Here is a 22905-nt window from a genome sequence, read left to right as displayed (position 1 = left end):
GTGGAATTAAAAATACAAGTGAATAAACAAAAAGCAGAGTCAGAGTTTTAAATATAGAGAACAACCTGATGGTTGTCATAGAGGAGAGGAGTGGGGTGATGAGTAAAATGGGTGAAAGGGAGTGGAAAATGCAGACCTCAAGTAATGGAAGATATACAGTATCTGTGAGTAAACTGTAGTGCAAGAAACTGGTTTTCTCTAGAAGTTAGTATCACCAAGTTTTCTGTCTAGAGCAAAGATGACAGACCCAACTTTAACCCAAATAAACCACTTTTAACTGAGGAAAGACCCAGTTACTCCAATCAACTCTTCAGTTCACACTTACTAGAAAATATACATTTGTACATTACCTCCTAGTAGCCTCAAACCAATTATTTAACTTGGTGGTGCCTTAGTTTTCTTCTCTGTAAAATGGAGATAATAAGAATACCTTCCCTAGGGATGCCTGGTAGTCTCAGTCAGTAGAGCATCTGACTCTTGTTTTCGGCTCAGGTCATGATCTCACGGTTCATGACATTGATCCCTGCATCAAATAAACTTAAAAAAGAAAACAATACCTGTGCTATAGCCAAAAATACTGTGCTGCACACATAAACAATTCTTAAGAAAGTTGACCTAGTGATAGGTGTTCCTACCACAATAAAATACATTTATCAACAACAAGAACCCAATATCGTATCTTCCTTAAAGAGTTTAAGAGGTTTGAACAAGTTAAATATTTGTAAAAATGATGCAAGCTTCTCCAACTAATCCAGTTAGTTTATGACTAAATTTTTAATAATTCCAATGTAGACACTTTGCCAAAGAAGACATCCAGATGACTAACAGATACATGAGAAGATGTTCAACATCACTCATCATCATTGAAATACAAATTAAAACCATGATGAGATACCACCTTACACCTGGCCAAATGGCTAAAATTGACAACACAAGAAACAATGGATGTTAGCGAGGATGCAGAGAAAGGGGAACCCTCTTGCACTGTTGGTGGGAATACATAATGATATATCCACTCTGGAGAACACTATGGAGTTTCCTCAAAAAACTAAAAATAGAACAACCCTTCAATACAGCAATTATGCTATTAGGTATTTACTCAAAGGATGCAGAAATACAGATTTGAAGTGTTACAGGAACCCCAATGTTTATAGCAACATAATCAATAATAGCCAAATTATGGAAAGAGCCCAAATGTTCATAGACTGATGAATGGGTAAAATGATGTGGTATATATTTACAAAGGAATATAACACAGCCATCAGAATGAATAAAATCTTGAAATTTTCAATAACATGTCAGAGACAGTGTATTATGTTAAGCGAAATAGTCGGAGAAAGGCGACTACCATATGATTTCACTCATACGTGAAATTTAAGAAACCAAACAGATGAATATGGGGGTGGGAGAAGAGAGAAACAAACCACAAGAGACTCTTAATGATAAATAATGAACTATAGGTTGATGGAGGGAGGTGGATAGAGGATGGGCTAGATGGGTGATAGGTACTAAGTAAGGCACTTGTGATGGCCAGTAGGTGTTATATGTAAGTGATGAATCACTGAATTCTATTCCTGAAACCAATATTGCACTGTATGTTAATTAACTAAAATTAAATTTTAAAAAATGGAAAAAAAGTAAAATTCCAATAGTATGGGGTTTGAGGAGCTTCCAAAAAGTTTTTGAATAGGTTAATATATGTATTATTATACAGTGACTGGGACATACTGTAGAAAATTTATATTATATTTATATTATATATATTATAACAGTGACTGGGACATACTGTAGAAAAACATATGTGATAATATAATTAATATAGCATAATATAATATAATATTAAGATAGTATTATATAATTAATATAATACTAATCATCTTAATAATTATATTATATATACATTATAATTAATTATGTTATATAATATATATTCTAGTTAGAATACAATTAGAAATTACAAGTGGAATATTTGTAAAAAAACACTACAAGCTTCACCACCTAACCCATGTTAGTTTATGACTAAATTTGCAATAATCCCAATCATAGTCATTAATGACCTATGGGGTATGCAAGAACACTGAGGGCTGGTTTTCATGGGATAAAAATGATTTCTTTGGCAAAATGCTGGTGGCATCATGAGCACAAGCACAAACACATAACAGATTCTGAAATTTGAACATTTTAAACTACTGCAGTACACATCTACTTATATGGCACTGTAAGCAAGTAAACCTGAATGCCAGAAATTTGTCCATTTCTTGCTTTTATTTTAGATACAAAAAAAATTGAGCATCAAGTGTTCTTCCATGTCTAGTAACTGTGAATATTATGCAAGCAGTATTTTTTCCTTTTATTTTTTTAATATATGAAATTTATTGTCAAATTGGTTTCCATACAACACCCAGTGCTCATTCCAACAGATGCCCTTCTCAATGCCCATTGCCACTTTCCCTCCCTCCCACTTCCCATCAACCCTCAGTTTATTCTCAGTTTTTAAGAGTTTCTTATGGTTTGCCTCCCTCCCTCTCTTTTTTTTCCATCCCCTCCCCCATGGTCTTCTGTTAAGTTTCTCAGGATCCACATAGGAGTGAAAACATATGGAATCTGTCCTTCTCTGTAGCACTTATTTCACTAAGCATAACACTCTCCAGTTCCATCCACGTTGCTACAAAAGGCCATATTTCATTCTTTCTCATTGCCACGTAGTATTGCATTGTGTACATAAACCACAATTTCTTTATCCATTCATCAGTTGGTGGACATTTAGGCTCTTTCCATAATTTGGCTATTGTTGAAAGTGTTGCTATAAACATTGGGGTACAAGTGCCCCTATGGATCAGCACTCCTGTATCCCTTGGGGAAATTCCTAGCAGTGCTGTTGCTGGCTCATAGGGTAGATCTATTTCTAATTTTTTGAGGAACCTCCATACTGTTTTCCAGAGCGGCTGCACCAGTTTGCATTCCCACCAGCAGTGCAAGAGGGTTCTCATTTCTCCACATCCTCTCCAGCACCCATAGTTTCCTGATTTGTTCATTTTAGCCACTCTGACTGGTGTGAGGTGATATCTGAGTGTGGTTTTGATTTGTATTTCTCTGATGAGGAGTGACATTGAGCATCTTTTCATGTGCCTGTTGGCCATCTGGATTTCTTCTTTAGAGAAGTGTCTGTTCGTGTTTTCTGCCCATTTCTTCACTGGATTATTTGTTTTTCGGGTGTGGAGTTTGGTGTGTTCTTTATAGATTTTGGATACTAGCCTTTTGATATGTCATTTGCAAATATATTTTCCAATTCCATTGGTTGCCTTTTAGTTTTTTTCACTGTTTCTTTTGCAGTGCCAAAGCTTTTCACCTTCATGAGGTCCCAATAGTTCATTTCTGCTTTTAATTCCCTTGCCTTTGGAGAGGTGTCAAGTAAGAAATTGCTGTGGTTGAGGTCCGGGAGGTTTTTTCCTGCTTTCTCCTCTATCTAGGGTTTTGATGGTTTCCTGTCTCACATTCAGGTCCTTCATCCATTTTGAGTTTATTTTTGAGAATGGTGTAAGAAAGTGGTCTAATTTCATTCTTCTGCATGTTGCTGTCCAGTTCTCCCAGCACCATTTGTTAAAGTGACTGTCTTCTTTCCATTGGATATTCTTTCCTGCTTTGTCAACGATTAGTTGGCCATACTTTTGTGGGTCCAATTCTGGAGCCTGTATTCTATTCCATTGGTCTGTGTGTCTGTTTTTGTGCCAATACCATGCTGTCTTGATGATTACAGCTTTGTCGTTGAGGTTAAAGTCTGAGATTGTGATGCCTCCTGCTTTGGTCTTCTTCCTCAAACATTTTATTCTTTTTTTTCTTGAGATATAGTAAAATTTTAATTATGGAAAAAAATTTGATTCCATAGATTGTTTTGTTTTGCTTTGTTTTACCCCATTTTGTTTCCCATGTCTACAGTGTTTTCAATGGAACAATCAAATATGTGCATTATTACGGTCCAATAAATTGAGGGGTAATGTATACACTTCTCAATTACTTTAGAAGTTAAAGAATGTACATATTTTATTCATTCTATTTTACTGCAACATATACTATAATTTTTGTAATATAATTATAATGTTGTAATTGTAATATATCTAATTTTCTAACATTGTGTCCTAAAATACTGTCAGATCTTTATTTTATAGTCATGAAGGTATTGAGAGTGCCAGAAAAAAAGGGATCTCTACTTTTGAAACCACCTAATAATTCACAATTTGTCACAGCTAATTGGAAACTGGTACACATGCAACAGATTTATGGTTTTATGGAACAGATTCAACAAAGCCCTGCTTATTCACCAAAGCTGCTAATTCCACTTGGAATGGTCCATTCCACTTAGATCAACACTATTAAGCTCAATCGTCCTCACACACCTGGTCTCCATACCTTCAGTGTTGCTCTTCTTCAATTGATTCCTACTAATTTCACTCTGCTTAAATCGATGTCTCATCATTTTATTATCATTTGTAAATATCTAGGTCACAAAAGGGCAATAATTGGGCTGTAAAGTGAATCTGGAAAGGAGGTGTCATTGGAACATTTCTCTCCTGCTTGGTCAACCACCTGAACTTTGCTCATAGTGTTCCTTTTCTGTGGCAGGATGTCCTTGAGCAAGATCCCTGGTCCTAGCCTCCTGTACTCATATGAAGGTAGCATCTAGTTACCATTCAACACTGAGCTCTAGGGTCTCTTTTCAGCCTCTTTGGCTAAGCTCACATGTCATAGGTAGAACTGGTGTGTCCTTATGAGCTGTACACTTTCCATATGTGCCTCAAACAATTTATGTATTTTGTTACAAATATTTGAACAAAATACACTTATAGTTAAAATTCTTTAGGGAGAGTAGACATTTGGTATATATGGGAAATTCACTTAGCTATTATCTTATTATTTTTATTATAATATAGGATAAGATTTTTTAAAAATAATTGACAGATTATTTGATGGTCTTCATCTGCTTTTTTTTTATAATAAGTTACATACTTCAAATCTAAGGTCTGATACATCCTTATGCTGGAAAACTTCCCTAAACCCTCCTTGGGGTTAATTTTATACCCACAGTACCTTCTACCACAATATGCTAATAATTTCAGAGAGATAACAGCCACTATTTGTAACTTAAAGAACAAAATTGCCCTAATTAAATGCAGGCCAACAACTGGATTATTGCAATAATGATCAGCCATGTGAACCTGAGCATGATTTGTCACTTACACTGCCACAATGCAGCAAGAATTTTTTTTTAAAAAAATTTTTTTTTCAACGTTTATTTATTTTTGGGACAGAGAGAGACAGAGCATGAACGGGGGAGGGGCAGAGAGAGAGGGAGACACAGAATCGGAAACAGGCCCCAGTCTCTGAGCCATCAGCCCAGAGCCTGACGCGGGGCTCGAACTCACGGACCGCGAGATCGTGACCTGGCTGAAGTCCGACGCTTAACCGACTGCGCCACCCAGGCGCCCCAAGAATTTTTTTTTTAAATAGAAGTCTGATACTTTATGTTTTATTATTAAATAATTTCAAATTTACAGAAAATTAGTATGGATAATGATAATAGTACAATTAACACTCATACACCTTTTGCCTAGGTTCTCCTATTAATTTTATATCCCAATTATCACTTCTCACTCCATATCTCCCTCTCTCCACCTCTCTCTCCTCTCTCTCTCTCTCTCTCTCTCTCTCTCTCTCTCTCAGTCTCTATGCTTTCTCTTTCTCTCATCTGTTGCACATATTATGATCTTGGTTTCTAAATATTTTATTACATATTTCTTAAGACTATAAATATTCTTCAACAGAATCACAGTGGAAGTTTCAGAAAAATGTAACATGGATATAATACAATTGCATAAATATTTCAAATAAAGAATTTTCTGATATTTGGAAACAATTCCTCCAAAAGGGATGAATGGGTGACTACACATCATGGTATGAGAATATGAGGAAACATTCTCATATTGGCTTGGGATCCTAAAATTTTAATATGTAGAGTACAGAAAAAAAAACATTAGTACAAACATTTCCTACCTAATATTTTCCTGAGAGTACCCACATTTAACGTTCTTTTTAGAGCCCTTGTGACATCCTTATTCCTAAGACTATAAATTAAAGGGTTTAGAACAGGAGTGAGTATGGTATAAAGGAAAGATACAATCATGTCCTTCTCAGGGGTGTGGTAGGAGGTGGGGAGCATGTAGGTATAGACAGAAGCCCCATAGAAGAGGATGACCACAGTCATGTGGGAAGAACAAGTGGCAAAGGCCTTCTTCTGTCCCTCTGCTGAGTTCATCCTGTGGATGGTAAAGAGGATAAAAGAATAGGAGCTTGAAATGACTGTCACAGGAATGAGGAGCATGAGAACACAACATAAGTACATGAGTGTCTCATAGAGGGAAGTGTCTGAGCAGGAAAGCTTCATTACAGCAGGAACCTCACAGAAGAAATGGTGGATCTCCCGGGATCTACAGAAGGGGAATGTCATGGTGACAGGTGTGAGAGTAAATCCATCCAAAGATCCCAGAAACCATGAAGAAGAGACCAAGAGGAGACACACCCTATGGTTCATTAGGATAGGATAAAGGAGTGGATGACAGATGGCCACATAGCGGTCATAGGCCATGGCAGCTAGAAGGAAAACTTCTGAACCTCCTAATGTCAAATAGAGAAACATCTGCATCCCACATTCAGGGGCTGAGATCTTATTTACACCCAAGACCTGGTCCATGAGCATCTTGGGCACAGTGACAGAAATGTACATCACATCCATGAAAGACAACTGGGTGATAAAAAAGTACATAGGGTTATGAAGGTGAGCATCACAGTATATCACAAGGATCAGGATGATATTTCCAGAGAGGGCCATCAGGAAAACCACAAAGACGATCACACAAAGGAGAGCTGGGTACTTATATTGACTGAAGAGTCCTACTAGGTCAAAATCTGATCGTCCAGTATGGTTGACCACCCAAGTGGTGTTATCCATTGAATTTCGTCTGGATCACAAGGAAAACTGTGGACTTAATAGAAAGAAATGTTTAGTGATTTTGTGTGTGTGTGTGTGTGTGTGTGTGTGCACGTGTGTATGTTTACACACAGTAACCCAGTGTGCTAATAATGGGAAGTTACAAGGACTTGTAAATTTTAAGACTATAAATTATTTGTAATTGAACAAATTTACTAAATATCTAAGAATTTGAAACCATGGGTAAAAAATATCAGTACCTCAATAATTCCACTGGGTATGCATTTCCCCAAAGAAAACAAACAAACAAAACAAAATATGCAACACCCAAATCTTCATATGACTTTTTTAAAGTTTTTATTTAAATTCCAGGTAATTAGCACACAGTGTAATATCAGTTTCATCTGTACAATATAATATTCAACATTTTCATATAACAACTGGTGCTTATCACAAGTGCACTCCTTAGTCTCCATCTATTTTTTCACCCATTCCTCCCCCCCCCACCTCCACTCTAGTAGAAATGTTTGTTTTCTATAGTAAAGATACTGTTTCTTGGTTTGCCTCTCCTTTTCCCCCTTTGTTTGTTTTGTTTCTTAAATTCCACATATGAATGAAATCATATTATATATCTCTTTCTCTGACTGACTTATTTCACTTAGCATAATACTCTCCAGCTCCATCTATGTCGTTATAAATGTCAAGATTGCATTCATTTTGGTGGCTGAGTAATATTCCATTGTATATTTTAATATTCACTCGTATATTGCAGCATTAACTTACAATAGTCAATATATGGAAACAGCTTAAGTGTGTATCAATATACAAATGGGTAAGGAAGGAATAGTGTGTGTTTGTGTGTGTGTGTGTGTGTATAGTGTGCCACTATAATAGTGGATGGTTTCTGCCATTTTTTACAACATGGATTGAGCCACCATGGTAAGTGATAGAAGTCAGATAGACAAGTATTATTTATTTCTTTCTTATGTGGAATCTAAAATCAGGAGTGAGTAAACAAACAAACAAAACCCAGTATGAAACCCAGAAATAGAAGAAACTGATGGTTATAAGAGGGGAGAGCTGTGTGGTGTTGGGTTGAATGGGTGACAGGGAATGAGAGATACAGTCTTCCAGTTATGAAATGAATAAGTTGCAGGGAAAAAAAAGGCACTACATAAGGAATATAGTCAATGATATTTTAATAATATTGTATAGTGACAGATGGAAGCTACACTTGTGAGTACGGCATAACATATAACTTATTGAATCATTATGTTGTATGCCTGAAAGTAATAAAACATTGAGGGTCAGGTACACTCAAATAAAATAAAAACACTTTTAAATATTGGTAACTTACAGTAAGTTTCATGTGGAAGGTCATGAAATTTCCTGATGATAGATAGTGTTGTTTACTAATAGGTATGGAAAATTTTCAGAATCACTGCTGTATAAAAACTCAGAAAGTAAGGGGCACCTCAGTGGCTCATTTGGTTAAGCATCCATCTCTTGGTTTTGGCTCAGGTGATGATCTCACATTTCATGAGTTTGAGCTTCATGCCTGGCTCTGTGCTGATAGCACAGAGCCTGCTTGGAATTCTCTCTCTCTCTCTCTCTCTCTCTCTCTCTCTCTCTCTGCCCCTTCCCTACTCATGCTGTCTCATCTCAAAATAAATAAACTTAAAAAAAGAGAATTATTGAAATAAAGACAATAAAAATATCTTATAGAGTTTTTTGTTATGGAATTCAAAACTGAATCAATGTTTCTGGTTTAAGGATCCAACTGGATCTTAAAAACTCTTAGAGGTATATTCCATATAATAAAGATTTGGAAAGTAACTGAAACAAACCTTGGGGAATGCTTATACCAAATTTTGAACCATCGTTATCTGTTCAGTCAGGCCAGGCTGTGATGCTCTGTGGTTGTGCAGAGTGATCCATGCATACAAAGGAGCAGATCAGAGTCCTCACCAATGACCAACCCCTTAGATATCCTAGGGTCATCAACTTAGGAGCCCAAACTTCGAGGTTGGACTGTGACTGTGGATCCAGGTTATCCTCTACCCACCATCCTTTTGTCTACTTTACATAAACACAGGATAATAATGTTAGATCTCAGGTATGTTCAGGATTAAATGATGTAAAACAATGAAAATGATTAGACATTACCAGTTACAGAAGAGTAAGCACATATATCATTAATTTAAAGAGTTAATATCTATGGTAATTATTATGCAGAATCTGTGTAAAAGATGGAAGTTACCATTTGTATCTTATGATATAAAATGAATTATTAAGTTTGTCAATTTAGTATCTATTCATACACATAAGAATTTGGATTTGATGATTTCTGTAGTCCCATATTATATACATATATATACCTGAATATATAAATAAATATATAATCAATATTTATTATTTTACTCCAGTTAAGCAGATCTTTATGGGGAATACTGTCTTAGTTCTATGTTTTCTAACTTCATCAACTTAAATTTCCTACTATTTGTTCTAAATCTCAGGAAGAAGAGCTAGCATTTATAAGATCATTGCCAATCATAAGACAAGGCTTTAGTTGTTTTTACAAACACAATCTACTTTTTTGTCTATAACAACCAACTTTTCATGGAAACTGAGATGTAGACAAAAAAATTGAACAAAACTGAGTTTGTCTCTGACTACAATTCAACTCCCTGCCCCCACACCTAAAATCTCGCTATTCAAGCCTACATCTCTGTTAAATGTTGAAGACAAAGTAAAACAAAATCAATTACACTGAAGGAGGTCACAGTTCAGGCAAAGATAGTGTCTGTGTGAGTGTGAGTTTGTTTGTGTGTGTGTGTGTGTGTGAGAGAGAGAGGGGGGGGGGAGAGAGAGAGAGAGAGAGAGAGATTCAAAGTAGAATTTTAAAATAGCTCAAAATAAATAAGAACAATAAAAGTAAAATAGATCTGTTGTTTCTGAAAAGAATCAGTAGTAGCTTCTACATTTTCTCTTCTAGAAATCAAACCTTTGCAATTTTTTTAAGTACTGACACGTTAAATCTTCGATTTTAAAAGTTATTACCAACAACAAAAAATAAATATTGGCTCTTATCTCTAGGAAGATTTTAAAAGTTCTTACCAACAACAAAAAAATAAATATTGGCTTTTATCTCTAGGAAGAGTTTAGAAGTGGTTATGATACAGGGATATTTCAGGAATAAAGTCTGACTTTCAAAACATTGTGTACTCTTGTAATGATTCCAAAGGCTAATTACAATATTCAACTTATTAACAGTCCCATGTTCTGGGGTGCTAAAGCAGTTGTCACTTTTCTCCCCCCACTGGCAGAAGAAAGCTGACCTCTGGACAAAATTTTAAAACAGTCAAATAAAAGCAAAACATATCTGCTGTCTGAGTCAATGTGGCCAAATGTAGCAAATCTCTGTTGCACTTTGGTAAATGGGAGTCACTGTGATCAAGCCAAACTCAGCAGTCTACCTGACACACCAAACAGACAATGGAATTCTGTCTCTACTTTGCAAAGTAACTGGCCACCCTCTTCATTCTGACTTTTTTCTATCCAATTGCTTGAGTTTAATGTAAATATAATAGTGCATATTTAAAGTGGGGAATTATTAATAGTCATGGCAGGGACACTTGGATGGCTCAGTGGTAGACATGTGACTCTTGATCTTGGAGTCATGATTTTGAGCCCCATGTTGTGCATAGTGTTTACTAAAAATATTTTTAAATATTCAAACTATAACTTTTTTTTAATACTGGTGATAGAATATCATATCGTTACTTAAAGCTGACAGCATCTCAGAAATGTTTCATTGTGTCACCCTATTTTATCTTCCCCGGGAGTCAATGAGGTACTTCATCAACTCGTTTTCTCCTTTTACAAATTAAATAATTCAAATTCCCAGAGTATCTGCCTATCATCACACAATTCACCTGAGGGACGATTTGTATCTCACTCTCAACTCAGGTGATAGAACCCTGAGCCAGTAAGATTGCCTTAGCTCTCTAGAACACAATCTTCCCTCCACAGTCTACAATTTAGCAATAATCAGTCATTGTTGGTTTCATCTAAGAAACATAAATATAATTGAGATGTTTCAGTTTTCTAACTACCAGAAATAGTTTGCACTTAAAGAAAAATCAGTCTCATTTATTCTGTAAAATTTCAGTTTCAATAAAACAAACACATCATTCAATAATATAGGAGACATGCATATTCTTGTGTCCATAAATAAATGAAAATATAGAAGCCACTTTCTGATATGTTGCAGTAAATGATTATATGAACAATTCAACCAAAAAAGGATGATTAAGAATACACTTACCTTAGTGAGCTCTGAGAAATGTATAGAGTTGTTGAATCATGATATTGTACAACTGAAACTAATATGACACTATGTTAATTACATTGAATTTTTTAAACTCACATTTGCTTTTCTTCATAAAAATAGATGACAGGGAAACAAAACAGGAAATATGGTCAAGAATTAATAACTTGTAACAGAAGGAGAACAAATCAAAAACAATAATTATCCATTTGTTCCTGTAGTTCTTTCTACAGGATTAAACTCAGCATGAGATGACGCTGCAGCCTTTATGCATATAGGTAATGGAGTGTGGCCATGATTAACTGCGTAAAGATAAACAGGAGAGTGACATCATCCTGGTTTTACTATGCCCATCATGGGAGTTGATGAGGTTTGTTGTTGAAAAATTCCTTCTGGGACTTTGAAGAAGAATGCAATTAAGAGACCTAAAAATGAAATATGGCCTTTTGTAGCAACGTGGATGGAACTGGAGAGTGTGATGCTAAGTGAAATAAGCCATACAGAGAAAGACAGATACCATATGGTTTCACTCTTATGTGGATCCTGAGAAACTTAACAGGAACCCATGGGGGAGGGGAAGGTAAAAAAAAAAAAAAAGGACGTTAGAGTGGGAGAGAGCCAAAGCATAACAGACTGTTAAAAACTGAGAACAAACTGAGGGTTGATGGGGGGTGGGAGGGAGGGGCGGGTGGGTGATGGGTATTGAGGAGGGCACCTTTTGGGATGAGCACTGGGTGTTGTATGGAAACCAATTTGTCAATAAACTTCATATAAAAAAAAAAAAAGAGACCTAATAACAACAACAACAAAGGTAACAGGTGTCTCTGTTACACTGTTCTGGTTTTCTCCTCATGTCTTTTTCAAATAATTTCTTATTATTAAACTGGAAATCTTAACTAATATTAACAGTAATATCAAATTTCCCCATAACCAATAAAATCTCATCTGTGAAATAGATGTCAGTTTATGTGTGGCCATAACTTTTTCATATTGTAAAATATTTTTCTTACGTATGTGTATATCCTCATTTAATTTTCAAAAATATTGTGAGGGGTATTTATTTAGTTATCTTTCTCAACCACTAATCAGTACTGTAGTTGAGAATAAAATTGAAGGATCTCCTTTATATATCTTTTTCTCAATCACTTCATTAGATTACTGATTGTACTCTTTCTTTAGTCACTCCACTGTAGTCAGTGTTGCTTTAATTTTTTTTTTCAACGTTTATTTATTTTTGGGACAGAGAGAGACAGAGCATGAACGGGGGAGGAGCAGAGAGAGAGGGAGACACAGAATCGGAAACAGTCTCCAGGCTCTGAGCCATCAGCCCAGAGCCTGACGCGGGGCTCGAACTCCCGGACTGCGAGATCGGTGACCTGGCTGAAGTCGGACGCTTAACCGACTGCGCCACCCAGGCGCCCCCAGTGTTGCTTTAATGTTGCATTTTAGGGTAATTGTTTTATAATTTAAATGTGGATGTGGTAATAATAGAAAAATATAAAAACACAAACTATTAAAAAGAAAACTTAATATACTGTACACCTGAAATTAGTATAACGTTGTATGTCAATTATATTTCAATAATAAAAATAATAGTATTTAAAAAATTAAAATCAACCATAAAGTACACTCCCAGACAAAAATAATGCTTTAAAGGTTGTTTTTTAGCTTTCAAACTAATACAACTATGTTGTATTTATCATGTACCAGGCAGTTCAGACAAACCAGGAAACAAGATAGTAGCAATTCTTCTAAACCCTTTTCTCTATATGTGTTCTGGAACTATTGGTCATTTTCTTATGCCCTCCTTTATCTATGACATTGTTTCTCCAGACAATGATTTTCGTTTGTAAAGCCCACACTTGAAGACTGGAGCATTCTGTGTCCTCTAGGATTTCAGCCTTCAGATGACTCACACTAACCCCTTCAACTTTTTTTTCTCTAAACTGCCATTTTAATTTTTCTGAAGTTTTTACTTATCCTAGTTAGCTTTTTTAAGCTTTCATTTAAATTGCAGTTAGGGGGCGCCTGGGTGGCGCAGTCGGTTAAGCGTCCGACTTCAGCCAGGTCACGATCTCGCGGTCCGGGAGTTCGAGCCCCGCGTCAGGCTCTGGGCTGATGGCTCAGAGCCTGGAGCCTGTTTCCCATTCTGTGTCTCCCTCTCTCTCTGCCCCTCCCCCGTTCATGCTCTGTCTCTCTCTGTCCCAAAAATAAATAAACGTTGAAAAAAAAAAAAACTAAAAAAAAAAAAATAAATAAATAAATTGCAGTTAGTTATCATTTAGCGTAATATTAGTTTCACGTGTACCATGTAGTGATTTAGCACTTCAATGCCACACCTTATCCTCATCACAACATGTGCACTCCTTAATCCCCATCACCTATTTAACCATTTAACCCATCCCTCTCCCTCCCTCTTCTGGTAATCATCAGTTTGTTCTCCACAGTTAAGAGTTGATTCATTGGTTTGCCCTCCCCCCCCCCCCTCTTCTTTTGGGACTCTGCTCGTGTGTTTTGTTTCTTAAATTCCACATACGAGAGAAATTCCACAAATTCTTGAGAGTTTTTTATCATGAAGGGATTTGTGCTTTGTCAAATATTTTTCCTACATCCTGAAAAGACAATATGGTTATTACTCTTCTTTTGTTTATGCGGTGTATCACGTTCATTGATTTGTGAATATTGAGCCACCCTAAAAACCCAGGAATAAATCCCACTTGATCATGGTGAATGATGCTTTCAATGTACTGTTGGATTCAGGTTGCTAATATTTTATTGAGAATTTTTGCAACCAAGTTCATCAGGAGTGATGATATAGTGGAGTCTTCCTCTGGTTTTTGTATCAGGTTAACTCTGGCTTCATAAAACAAATTTAGAAGTTTTATTCTTTTTCTATTTTTTGTAAGAGTTTGAGAAGAATAAGTATTACCTCTTCTTTAAATATTTGGTAGAACTGGCCTGTGAAGTCATGTGGTCCTGGACTTTTGTAGGTCGTGAGTTTTTCTATTACTGATTCCATTTTGTTGCTGTTTATATTTCTATTCAGGTTTTCTATTTCACCCTGTTTTAGTCTTGGTAGTTAATATGTTTCTAGGAATTTATTCATTTCTTTCAATTTGTCCAAATGTTGGCATATAGATTTTCATAACATTCTCTTATAATTCTTTATGTTTCTCTGGTGTTGGTTTTTATTTCTCCTCTTTTATTTGTAGTTTTGTTCTTTTAGGTGTTTTCTCTTCTGATTTTGATAAGTTATGCTAAGAAGTTTATCAATTTTATTATCTTTTTCAAAGAACCAGTCCCTAGTTTTATTTATTTGTTCTATTGTTTATTTTTAAATTTCTATATGACTTATTTCTGCTCGAGTCATTATTATTTTCTTCCTTTTGGTGACTTTAGACTTCATTTGTTGTTTCTTCTTTCTTTCTTTCTTTCTTTCTTTCTTTCTTTCTTTCTTTTTCTAGCTCCTTTAAATATAAGTTTTGGATGTTTGTGTGAGATTTTTCACACTTCTTGTATTATCCATGCATTACTATATACTTTCCTCTCAGGACCATTTTTGTTTCATCCCAATGTTTGTTTGTTTGTTTTGCCCATTGTGTTTTCTTTCAAGTTTTTGTTTAAATTTGAGTTTATCTATATGTACTATGGTTTCAGGAGTATAATTTAGTGATTCATCACTTACTTATAACATCTAGTGCTCATCACAAGTGCCCTTTTTAATACTCATCACCCATTTAGCCCATCCCTCACACACCTTCCCTCCAGCAACCCTCAGATTGTTCTCTAAAGTTCATAGTCTCTTATGGTTTGCCTTCTTTATTTTTCTTCCTTCTATATTCAGCTGTTTTGTTTCTTAAGTTCCACATATGAGTGAAAAACATATAGAATTTCTCTTTGTCCGATTTAGCTTAGCACAATACACTCTAGGTCTATCCACATGCAACCTAGTGTTTATAGCAGCATTATAAATAATAGGCAAATTATGGAAAGAGCCCAAATGCCCACTGAGTGATGAATAGACAAGAAGATGTGGTATATAAATACAATGGAATATTACTCAGTCATAAAAATAATATCATGCCATTTGTAATGCCCATTGTGTTTTCATTTTCATTTGTTTCCATGTGATTAAAAAAAATCCTCTTTTATTTCCTGTTTGACCAATTCATTGTTTAGTAGCATGTTGTTTAACCTCCTTGTAGTTGTGACCTTTCAAATTTTTTTCTTGTGTTTAATATCAAATTTCATAGCATTTTGGTCAGAAGAGATGCCCCGTATGATTTCAATATATTATTTTTTTATTATTTATTGAGGCTTGATTTGTGTCCTAATATGTGGTTTATTCTGGAGACTGTACCATATGAACTTTGAAAGAAAGTGTATTATGCTGTTTAGGATGGAATGTTCTGATTATCTGTTAAGTGCATCAGATCCTGTGTATAATTCATAGCCATTGCTTCTTTGTTTACTTTCTCTTTATATGATCTCGCCATTGATGTAAGTGGGGTGTTAAAATTCTGATACTATTATTGTATTATCAATCAGTTCCTTTCTGTTTGTTATTAATTTTTAAAATGTATTTGGTACTCTGATATTTGGTACATAAATATTTACATTTATTAAATCTCTTTTTTGGATGTCCCTTTTATTTGATATAGTGTCCATCTTTGTATCTTCATACACTCTTCTGTTAAAGTGAAAATTTTCTGAAAAAAATATTGTTACTCCAGTCTTCTTTTGACATCCTTTTGAGTGATAAATGTCTCCATCGCCTCATTTCAATCTTCTAGTGCCTTTAGGGCTCAAATGAGTGTCTTGTATGAAGCATATAGGTCTTTTATTGTTGTTGTACATTTGAAACCCTATATATTTCAATTGAAGCACATAGTCCATTTATATTCAGAGTATTCATTGATACATATGTATTTATTGCTATTTTAACACCTCTTTTGTCATTATTTCTGGAGATTTTCTCCGATCCTTTCTTATCATTCTCATTTTTGTTCTCTTTCCACTAAAAGTGTCCTCTTTAACATTTCTTGCATGTCTGATTTAGTGGTCATAAACTCCCTTACCTTTTGTTTGTTAGAAAACTTTCTCTATCCTTATTTTCTGAATGATAGCCATGCTGGATGGAGTATTCCTGGCTGCAGATTTTTCCTCTTCAGCACTTTGAGTATATCATGTCACTCCCTCTGGTTTGCCTAGTTTGTGTAAATAAATATCCAGCTATCCTTATAGACTTTCCCTTGAGTGTTATGGACTTCTTTGTTTGGTTGATTTTAAGGTATTTTCAGTATCAATATATTTTAAATTTAACTACAGTATGTCTTGCAGTTGGCCTGCTTGTTGTTGTTGTTGTTGTTGTTGTTGGGAATTCTCTGATGAGGTCCCAGCAGTTCATTTTTGCTTTTGTTTCCATTGCCTCTGGAGACAAGTTGAGTAAGAAATTGCTGCGGCCAAGATCAAAGAGGTTTTGCCTGCTTTCTCCTCGAGGATTTGGATGGCTTCCTGTCTTACATTGAGGTCTTTCATCCATTTTGAGTTTATTTGTGTGTGTGGTGAAAAGTGGTCCAGTTTCATTCTTTTGCATGTCACTGTCCAGTTTTTCCAGCACCACTTGCTGAAGAGACTATCTTTATTCCATTGGATATTCTTTCCCACTTTGTCAAAGATTACTTGGCCATACGTTTGTGGGTCCACTTCTAAGTTTTCTATTCTGTTCCATTGATCTGAGTGTCTGTTTTCATACCAGTACCATACTGTCTTCATGATTACAGCTTTGTAGTATAGCTTGAAGTCTGGGATTGTGATGCCTCCTTTGGTTTTCTTTTTCAAGATTGCTTTGGCTATTCAGGGTCTTTTCTGGTTCCATACAAATTTTAGGATTATTTGTTCTATCTCTGTGTGAAGAATGCTGTTGTTATTTTGATAGGGATTGCATTGAATATGTAGATTGATTTGGGTAATATCGACATTTTAACAATATTTGTTCTTCATATCAAGGATCATGGAATCTTTTCCATTTTTTTGTGTGTCTTCTTCAATTTCTTTCATAAGCTATACTTTTCAGTGTGTAGGTTTTTCACCACTTTTTTGGTGTGATTTATTCCTCGGTATTTTATGGTTTTGGTGCAACTGTAAATGGGATCGATTCCTTGATTTCTCTTTCTGTTGCTTCAATATTGGTGTATAGGAATGCAACCTATTTCTGTTCATTGATATTATATCCTGCAACTTTGCTGAATTCATGAATCAGTTCTAGAAGTTTTTGGTGCAATCTTTTGGGTTTCCCATATAGAATATCATGTCCTCTGCAAGGAGTGAAAGTTTGACCTCCTCCTGGCCGATTTGGATGCCTTTTATTTCTTCATATTGTCTGATTGCAGAGGCTAAGACTTCTAATTCTATGTTGAATAACAGTGGCGAGAGTGGACATCCCTGTCTTGTTCCTGACCTTAGAGTGAAAGATCTGAGTTTTTCCCATTGAGGATGATATTAGCATTGGGTCTTTCATGTATGACTTTTATGATCTTGAGGTTTTATCTTTAAATACCTACTTTTTGAGGGTTTTTATCAAGAAAGGATGTTGTGTTTTGTCAGATGCTTTCTCTGCATCTATTGAAGTATCATCTAGTCCTTGTAATTTCTTTTATTGATGTGATGAATCACATTGATTTTTTTTGTGGATACTGAACCAGCCCTGCATCCCAGGTATAAATCCCACCTATCATGGTGAGTATTTTTTTAATGTGTTGTTGGATTCAGTTGGCTAATATCTTGTTGAGGATTTTTGCATCCCTGTTCATCAGGGAAATTGGTCTATTGTTCTCCTTTTTCGTGGGGTCTCTGTCTGGTTTTGGAATCAAAGTAATGCTGGCTTCATAGAAAAAGCTTGGAAGTTTTCCTTCCTATTCTATTTTTTGGAACCACTTTAAGTGAATAGATGTTAACTCTTCCTTAAATGTCTGGTAGAATTCCCCTGTAAAGCCATCTGGCCCTGGACTCTTGTTTTTTGGGGAGATTTTTGATTACTAATCAATTTCTTTACTGGTTATGGGTCTGTTCAAATTTTCTGTTTCTTCCTGTTTCAGTTTTGGTAGTGTATATGTTTCTAGGAATTTGTCCATTTCTCCCAGATTGCCCATTTTATTGGCATATAATTGCTCATGATATTCTCTTGTTATTATTTTTATTTCTACTGTGTTGGCTGTGATCTGTCCTCTTTCATTCTCAATCTCATTTTTGGGCCCTTTACTTTTTCTTTTTGATCAAACTGGCTAGTGGTTTATCAACTTTGTTAATTCTTTCAAAGAACCAGCTTATGGTTTAATTGATCTATTCTACTGTTTTGTTGTTGTTTGTTTGTTTGTTTGTTTTTGATAGCATTAATTTCTGCTGTAATCTTTATTATTTTCTGTCTTCTACTGGTGTTGGTTTATTTGCTGTTCTTTTTCCAGCTCTTTAAGGCATAAGGTTAGGTTGTGTATCTGAGATCTTTCCTCTTTCTTTAGGAAGGCCTGGATTTCTATATACAATTGACTTAAGCCCGCCTTTGCTGCATTGCAGATGTTTTGGGTTGTGGTGTTATCATTTTAATTGGCTTCCATATACTTTTTAATTTCCTCTTTAACTTCTTGCTTAGTCCATTCATTCTTTAGTCAGATGTTCGTTATTCTCCATGTATTTCTCACCTTTCCAAGTTTTTTTTTTTTTTGGTTGATTTCAAGTTTCATAGTGTTGTGGTATGAAAATATGCACGGTATGATCTCAATATTTTTTTACTTGCTGAGGGCTGACTTGTGTCCCAGTATGTGGTCTATGCTGGAGAACATTCCATGTGCACTGGAGAAGATTGTATATTCTGCTGCTTTAGGATGAAATGTTCTGAATATATGTGTTAAGTCCATCTGGTCCAGTGTGTCATTCAAAGCCATTGTACCTTGTTTATTTTATTTTATTTTTTTTGATTAGGTGATCTGTCCATTGCTGTGAGTGGGGTGTTGAACTCCCCTAACATTATGGTATTATTATCAATGAGTTTTTTTATGTTTGTGATTAATTGATTTATGTATTTGTGTGCTCCCACTTTTGGCGCATATATGTTTACAATTGTTAGGTCTTCTTGGTGGATAGACCCCTTAATTATGATATAATGATCTTCAACTCTTGATAAAGTCTTTATTTTAAAGTCTAGACTGTCTGATGTAAGTATGGGTACTCCGGCTTTCTTTTGTTGACCGTTAGCGTGATAGATGGTTCTCCATCCCTTTACTTTAAATCTGAAGGTGTCTTTAGGTCTAAAGTGGGTCTCTTGTAAACAGGATATAGATGAATCTTGTTTTCTTATCCATTCTGTTACCCTATGTCTTTTCATTGGAGCATTTAGTCCATTGACGTTTAGAGTGAGGACCGAAAGATATGAATTTATTGCCATTACGTTGCTTGTAGAGTTGGAGTTTCTGGTGTTCTCTGGTCCTTTCTTGTCTTTGGTGCTTTTGGTATTTATTTATTTATTTATTTGTTTATTTATTTGTTTATTTATTTATTTATTATTTTCTGATTTCTTCATTTCTCCCCTCAGAGAGTCCCCCTTAAAATCTCTTGCAGGGCTGGTTTAGTGGTCACAAACTCCTTTAATTTTTGTTTGTCTGGGAAACTGTTGATCTCTCCATCTATTTTGAATGAAACCCTTGCTGGATAAAGATTTCTTGCCTACATATTTTTCTGATTCAGCACACTGAATATATCCTGCCACTCCCTTCTGGCCTGCCAAGATTCTGTGGATAGATTTTGTTGCAAACCTGATCTGTCTTCCCTTGTAGGTTAAGAACTTTTTGTCCCTTGCTGCTTTCATGATTCTCTCCTTGCTTTTTTGTGCATTTGACTATGATATGCCTTGTTGATAGTCGGTTTTTGTTGATTCTAATAGGAGTCCTCTGTGCTTCCTGGAGTTTGATGTCTGTGACTTTCCCCAGGTTAGGAAAGTTTTCTGCTATGATTTGCTCACATAACCCTTCTACCCCTATTTCTCTCTCCCCCTAGGATTCTGATGTTATGCCTTTTTAATGAGTCACTGATTTCTCTAATTCTTAAATCGTGCTCTTTTTCCTTATTCTCCTTTTTTTTTGTTTCATTATTCTCCATAAGTTTGTCCTCAATACCGCTGATTCTCTCTTCTGCCTCATCCACCATTGCCACCATGGCATCCATTCGAGATTGCAGCTCAGTTATAGCATGTTTTATTTCATCCTGACTAGCTTTTACTTCTTGTATCTCTGCATAAAGAGAACCTAATCCATTTTTTACTCCAGCTAGTATTCTTATTATTATGATTCTAAATTCTGGTTGAGACATCTTGCTTGTATCTGTTTTGATGAAGTCACTGTCATTTCTTCCTGCTCTTTCTTTTGGGGTGAATTCCTTCATTTCATCATTTTGAAGGAAGAAAAGGAATTAATGAGGTAAAAATATTAAAATTAAAATAAAGTAACTTAAAAAACATTAAAATTTTAAAAATTAAACACACACACACACAATCAAATAAATTATGCTAGATCCTAGGTGTGATTTGGTCTGGGTGTTGAAAGGGGCTTCACAGATTAGAGGAAAAAGGGGGAAAAAGAAAAAAGGAAATCTTTTGAAAATTTGAAAAAAATGATTACATGGAAGTAGACTAAATTGAAATGATGGAAGTAAAATATATTTTGAAAAAAGTTACACAAAAGTAAAAAAATATGGTAGAAAAAATTTAAAAAATGTATTTTTAATAAAATTAAAAATAAAAATGATTTTTTCTTTCTGTATTCAAGAAAAAGAAATGAAAAAGAGAAAAAAGAAAAAGAAAAGAAAGAAAGAAAATTGAATAGATGGACCAGTGAACAGACGGAAAGACGACTGAAATTACTTTGTTTTCCCCTAGAAGTCAAACGATGAAGCACTTTATAGTCCATAAACTAAGCAGGCAGAGAGACTTGTGTTACTAAAGAGCGAGGTTGGCCCAGTAGGGTAGGGCTTAGTGTAACAGCTTTGTTCTCCACTAGATGGCACTGCTTAGCTTACTGGGGTGGATTGTTGTGGTGCTTGTAGGTACATATGCACATGCACAGGAGTGGTGAAAATGGCATCACCCAGCTATCCATTCTCTAGTATCGGAACTCTGCTCTTCCTGATCAGCAATCACGCACCTCTCCTTTGTCTTTGACTTTTGTCCACTCCCTGCTTTTACACAGTCCATGACCACACTCCAGGCAGCACCTCCATCCTGAGTTTTTTCTCAGATGTGGCTGTTTTTCCCAACTGCTTACTTCTGAGGGGCTACGGCTTTGACCCATTCTGCCCCTCTGCAAGAGGGTCTCACTGAGCAATGGCCAGGTGCCAGCCGCACCCAGGACATTTGCAGGACCATGCTGCTGCCGATGCCCGGAGACTGCAGCCAGGTGCCAGTCCACCCCAGAAAAAGTTCACAAGATAGTGTAGCAGCAGCGTTTCAGGGATTATGGAAAATCACAACACACATCTAGCACCAGGCTTCACCCTTAATGACCTTGTTCCAGCACCAGCGAATGTGGTTGTTCTCCTGGGTCCACTGGGGCCTTGACATTGGAGTACCCACACAGCCTCTACAGGTGTCCTCCCAGCAGGGTAACCAGCTCCTGCATGTGGCCCTAAGGCCTCCAGACTCCACTCTGTTCCTGGGGATTCACCCTTCCCACCAGAGCACCACCAGGCATTGAGCTGCAGAGTTTCAGACTCTGCGCTCCCTCTGTTTATAGTCTTGATGGAATTTAAACCCTTTCCTTTATCCTTTCTCCCTTTTTAGTTCAGTTCCTGCAGCTGTTTCCACTTTTCCACTTTCTCTCCAGCTGCTTTTATGTAGGTGCTTTTCCCATACTCTCCCCCTGTCTCTGTCCTCTCTTTGCCTGCAAAAGTGGCTCCCTATCCTCCGCAGCTTCTCTCTCCCCCAGTTCACGTCTCTGTGCCACATACCTGCTGAGTTCTGTGGTTCAGGTTGTGTAAATTGGTGTGTTAATCCTCAGGTCAGTTTTCTAGGTGTGCAGGATGGTTTAGTGTTGGTCTGGCTGTATTTCATGGACATGAGACACACAAAAAACTTCCATGCTGTTCTGCCATCTTGGCTCCTCCCCTCACCTTCTATGATATGGCTCCTTCTCTCCCTTTAGTTGTGGAGTTCCTTCTGTCAGTCCTTAGTTCAATTTCTTGGTATTTAGTATGATTTGATTGGTATCTAGTTGTATACTTGGGATGAGGTAAGACTAGCTTTCAACTACTCCAATACCATCTTTCTGTCTTCCTGGATACCTTTATAAATTTTAATATATATTTGTGAACTCTATGAATATAATTCCAAAAATGAAAATTAAAAGGTATGGAAAATAAGCGTTAAAACTTTAATAAAATGTAATTGTTTTTATGGAAGATACGTGTGTGTGTGTGTGTGTGTGTGTGTGTGTGTAGAAATATAAGTTTAATGAATGCATTTTTTATTGTCATGCCAAATAAGACTATTAGTAATATAGACATCTTTCAAATGAATAAAAAATGACAGTGTATAGACAATTGAAACTCA

The 22905-nt window shown here is 35.9% G+C and overlaps 1 protein-coding gene across 1 annotated transcript; it reads right to left on the bottom strand.

The window, feature by feature from the left end:
• Nucleotides 1–6028: 6028 nt before the first annotated feature.
• Nucleotides 6029–7006, bottom strand: LOC124508813 (olfactory receptor 2T29-like). Its single transcript, XM_047075449.1, has one exon. It carries the CDS (start codon nucleotides 7001–7003, stop codon nucleotides 6029–6031), a length of 975 nt encoding a protein of 324 aa, XP_046931405.1. The 5' UTR covers nucleotides 7004–7006.
• Nucleotides 7007–22905: the final 15899 nt, after the last annotated feature.

This window comes from Lynx rufus, unplaced genomic scaffold (assembly GCF_022079265.1).
Source record: "Lynx rufus isolate CCGP_SWC_20201006 ecotype Redwood Valley unplaced genomic scaffold, mLynRuf1.p SCAF_1, whole genome shotgun sequence".
NCBI classification, from domain to species: Eukaryota; Metazoa; Chordata; class Mammalia; order Carnivora; family Felidae; genus Lynx; species Lynx rufus.
The sequence above is the reverse complement of the archived record's forward strand: the minus strand, read 5'-3'. Positions and strand labels throughout refer to the sequence as shown.